We start from the raw sequence: 3,411 nt of genomic DNA, 5'->3' as shown, positions 1-3,411 counted from the left end.
AATTCTGTTTCGTGTTAATATAGGCCGGGCGGTGCTGCGAACTCTTGACGTTCGCGCGCCTCCCGGCGCGCTTGATTGTAGTTTGCACTGAGGCTGTTAGTTTGAGTCCAAGTCAAGTCATGAAATTTGTCCAGGTCTATTGAAGTAGAGGACGACATTTATGACGAGCATTCAAGTTATACCGATAAAAATTCGTTTAATTTTCCTATGCTTTTGTAGGAAAAGTACCAACATCATGTAGAGGTTAGCGCAGAGGACTTCGGCTTTGAAGGTTAACGGTTCGAGTCCGAGTCAAGTCATAAAATTTACTGAGGTCTATTAAAGTGTGGACTGACATTTGTGACAAGCATTGAAGTATGATAACTACCACGCCCAACTTTAAAAAGAGGTTTCACCAGAGTAAAAAAAATATAGAAATGTCAGAAATAGTAAAGGAGGCTCTTAGTAATGCAAGTGACACCCACAAAAATTGTGAAGAAGCTCTCAGCTTCACCACAAATAAATGATGATGAGTATGTAAATATGTTTACACAGTTCATATTTCCTCTGCTTACCACTTGATCCATGGTGAGCATTCGTTTGAGAAGATCATCCATCTCAAGCATTAGATAACACTTTTACTTACCATTGAGCCTGTGTTGGCTAGGGGGCGAACTCTCCTTCACTCTCTTCTTCACCGGACTCAGCTGCGTCTGGTTATCCTTCTTCTCGTGGCCCCCCCGACCACTGGACGTGCCAGACCCGGTCGGTACGTTCAAATAGCCACCGCCCCCTCCACCGTACACATTGGTCGAATAGTGAGCCGCCGTCGCCTTGCTCATACCTCCGCCACCTGAAACGTACACAGGAATTCTTCTTTAGAAATGAATAGAATAGAATATATCCTGATTATACTGCCAGAATGAGACTGAAAAGTCCCTTTACTCCGGCAGTCTAAACCAGGTCTTATGTATTTGGTACAAAATAGGTGTAAATTTTATAAAATAAAAACCTTGCTTGAAATAAAAAAAAGGGGAAAAAATAAGTTCCCTCTATCAATCCTCTTAGAAAGTTAAATTTACCTCGTTCTTGGGGAAAAATAGGGCATTTTTTTACCTCGTTTCGGCCATCCTGTGCTCTGACTGACACCTCCAGCCGGACTGTTCGGATCCAGGAGAGAATTGTACAGACCTACATCCGTCGCAAACGCCACTGGCCGCTGCTCCTGTGAATATGTAATGAGAACATTGTTGAAACAAACTACAGACACTAACTTTAACTAGAATATTCTTGCAAATATCTATTAATGATTTTTTTTTCTTTTTTACTTTCTTTTTTTGGCATTAGTTTGGCACTAAGCCTCGGCCATACAGCCATTTATTTAATTTAGACATACAGCCATTTATTTAATTTAGACATCCTTTGTAAATACCATTATACTAACGTTATGTTTAACAATGGACACTCACTTACAAGTCTTAGGTATTATCCCGACTCGGAGTTTCATGTAGACATTTTCCCTTTGTTTCGATCGAAAATGTCTAGGTACAACGTAGATTGAACTCCGAGTCGGGATAATACCGAAGACTTGTAAGTATTCATTGTTTAACATATCTTAAGTAAAATAGTACCAATGCATATCCTTTACTGTCGCGAAACAGACGGACAAAAGTCAGAAGCTCCCAGTTTCAAACCTCAGACATAACCTCGTTCACTATTGACCTACCTGTGAGAGTAGGGACGAGTCTGTCACCAGCAAGGGCCGCGTCCACTCGGACAGAGGAGGGCCGCTGGTCCACGAGGGTACGGCCAGAATCATCTGTTGGTCCAACCTGGGATAGCTTGTGGCCTGCAGCACATATTGGCCGTAGGGAGTCTATTATTGACCTACCTGTGAGAGTAGAGACGAGTCTGTCACCAGCAAGGGCCGCGTCCATTCAGACAAAGGAGGGCCGCTGGTCCACGAGGGTACGGCCAGAGGGGGGGGGGGGGGGGGAATGATAGCTCAGTATATGAATTCTGAATAATAACAATAGTGCTTATTTATACTGCTCGCATAGGACTGAAAAGTCCCTTTACCCTGAGTCCCTGATCTGAAGGTTGGTAGTTCAAGATCAATTCATATAAAATTGATTTGTTTTAACTGTGGAATATGCTATCTATGAATGCTTCCCACTTAGATACAGCAAAGAGTGTCTTCCCGTTGAAACATTTGCAATCCAAATATCTACGAGTCCACACATGGCCTTGTTGCTTAGAGTGTAAATGAATTAATAATAATAAATAAATATCTGAGTGCAATTTTTTCGACTCCGAGAATCGAACTCGGGATCTTTTGCAAAGCATTCGACCAACCTTTCGTGGATTTGTATAAGCTTAACCCATCCTTCAGAGTGTCTTCCCGTTGAAACATTTGCAATCCAAATATCTACGAGTCCACACATGGCCTTGTTGCTTAGAGTGTAAATGAATTAATAAATATCTATGAGTGCAATTTTTTTTGACTCTGAGAATCGAACTCGGGATCTTTTGCAAAGCATTCGACCAACCTTTCGTGGATTTGTATAAGCTTAGCCCATCCTTTAGGGCTGTTTAGCCCCTACACCTAAGCCTCGGAGTGGTCTTTTTGTGTATGACTATTTGGGTATGCTCTTATATCAAGGAGTACTCACCTGGTGCAGTATAGGTCGAATATACTTGAGAGGCAGCGGCGAGAACTTGTTCTGCTTGAGGAAATCGTACAGGTTCTGTTCGAGCATCTCGAATACGAGACACGTGTGGTTCTTGTGTTGGAAACACTCGAATGCGCGCACGAAATTGAACTCGTCCGCGCTCTCCTGCGAGAGACGAGACAAGATGGACACCTGGGGAGGGAGACGAGATTACAATTAATAGACAGCAAACAATCTAAAAATCCTCGATTATTTCAACTCTCTATTATTTCAACCTCAAAATCAGTTCAAAATAGGGTATTTAAGTATCAACCATTTTGTTCTTTTGTATCTAAATTTTGCACCCTTTTCCCTGGACCCTTGTTTTGTACGGAATTTCGATTATTTCAACTACCCTCGGTCCCAATTAGTCGAAATACTCAAGGTTCTACTGTAAATATATGGTATACCCATCCGTGAAAGCAAAGCTTGAGCCCGTGATCTTCAAATCTTCTCTTTCTTACCTCAATTTGTCCTTGGCGGGCGTAGGACGGGTGATTCTTGAGGATCTTGATGGCCACGATCTCGTTGGTGCCCTTCTTCCAACACTTGACCACCTGGCCAAACGTACCGCGACCCAGGAACTCCAGAACTTCATACTGGTGGCTCATCGAGTACAGGACCTGAGAGAAGAAAAAAAAAGAGTATAAGAAAGTATAAGTATAAGTAAGTGCTTTATTTAGACTGTCAGCTTAAAAAAAAGGAATTTTAAGATAATTTT

At 42.1% G+C, this 3,411-nt stretch overlaps 1 protein-coding gene across 1 annotated transcript; it reads right to left on the bottom strand.

Moving 5' to 3' along the window:
• Nucleotides 1-625: 625 nt before the first annotated feature.
• Nucleotides 626-3,313, bottom strand: LOC103522250 (the record flags this gene model as incomplete). The annotated part of the gene is made up of 5 exons (XM_008487352.1): nt 626-832; nt 1,096-1,204; nt 1,871-1,983; nt 2,648-2,843; nt 3,155-3,313. Coding segments are annotated over 5 exons (784 nt in total), but the record flags the coding sequence as incomplete, so codon positions are not given.
• Between the last annotated feature and the right edge of the window lie 98 nt (nt 3,314-3,411).

The sequence above is a fragment of the Diaphorina citri genome, unplaced genomic scaffold, assembly GCF_000475195.1.
Source record: "Diaphorina citri unplaced genomic scaffold, Diaci psyllid genome assembly version 1.1 scaffold7599, whole genome shotgun sequence".
NCBI lineage: Eukaryota > Metazoa > Arthropoda > Insecta > Hemiptera > Psyllidae > Diaphorina > Diaphorina citri.
The sequence above is the reverse complement of the archived record's forward strand: the minus strand, read 5'-3'. Positions and strand labels throughout refer to the sequence as shown.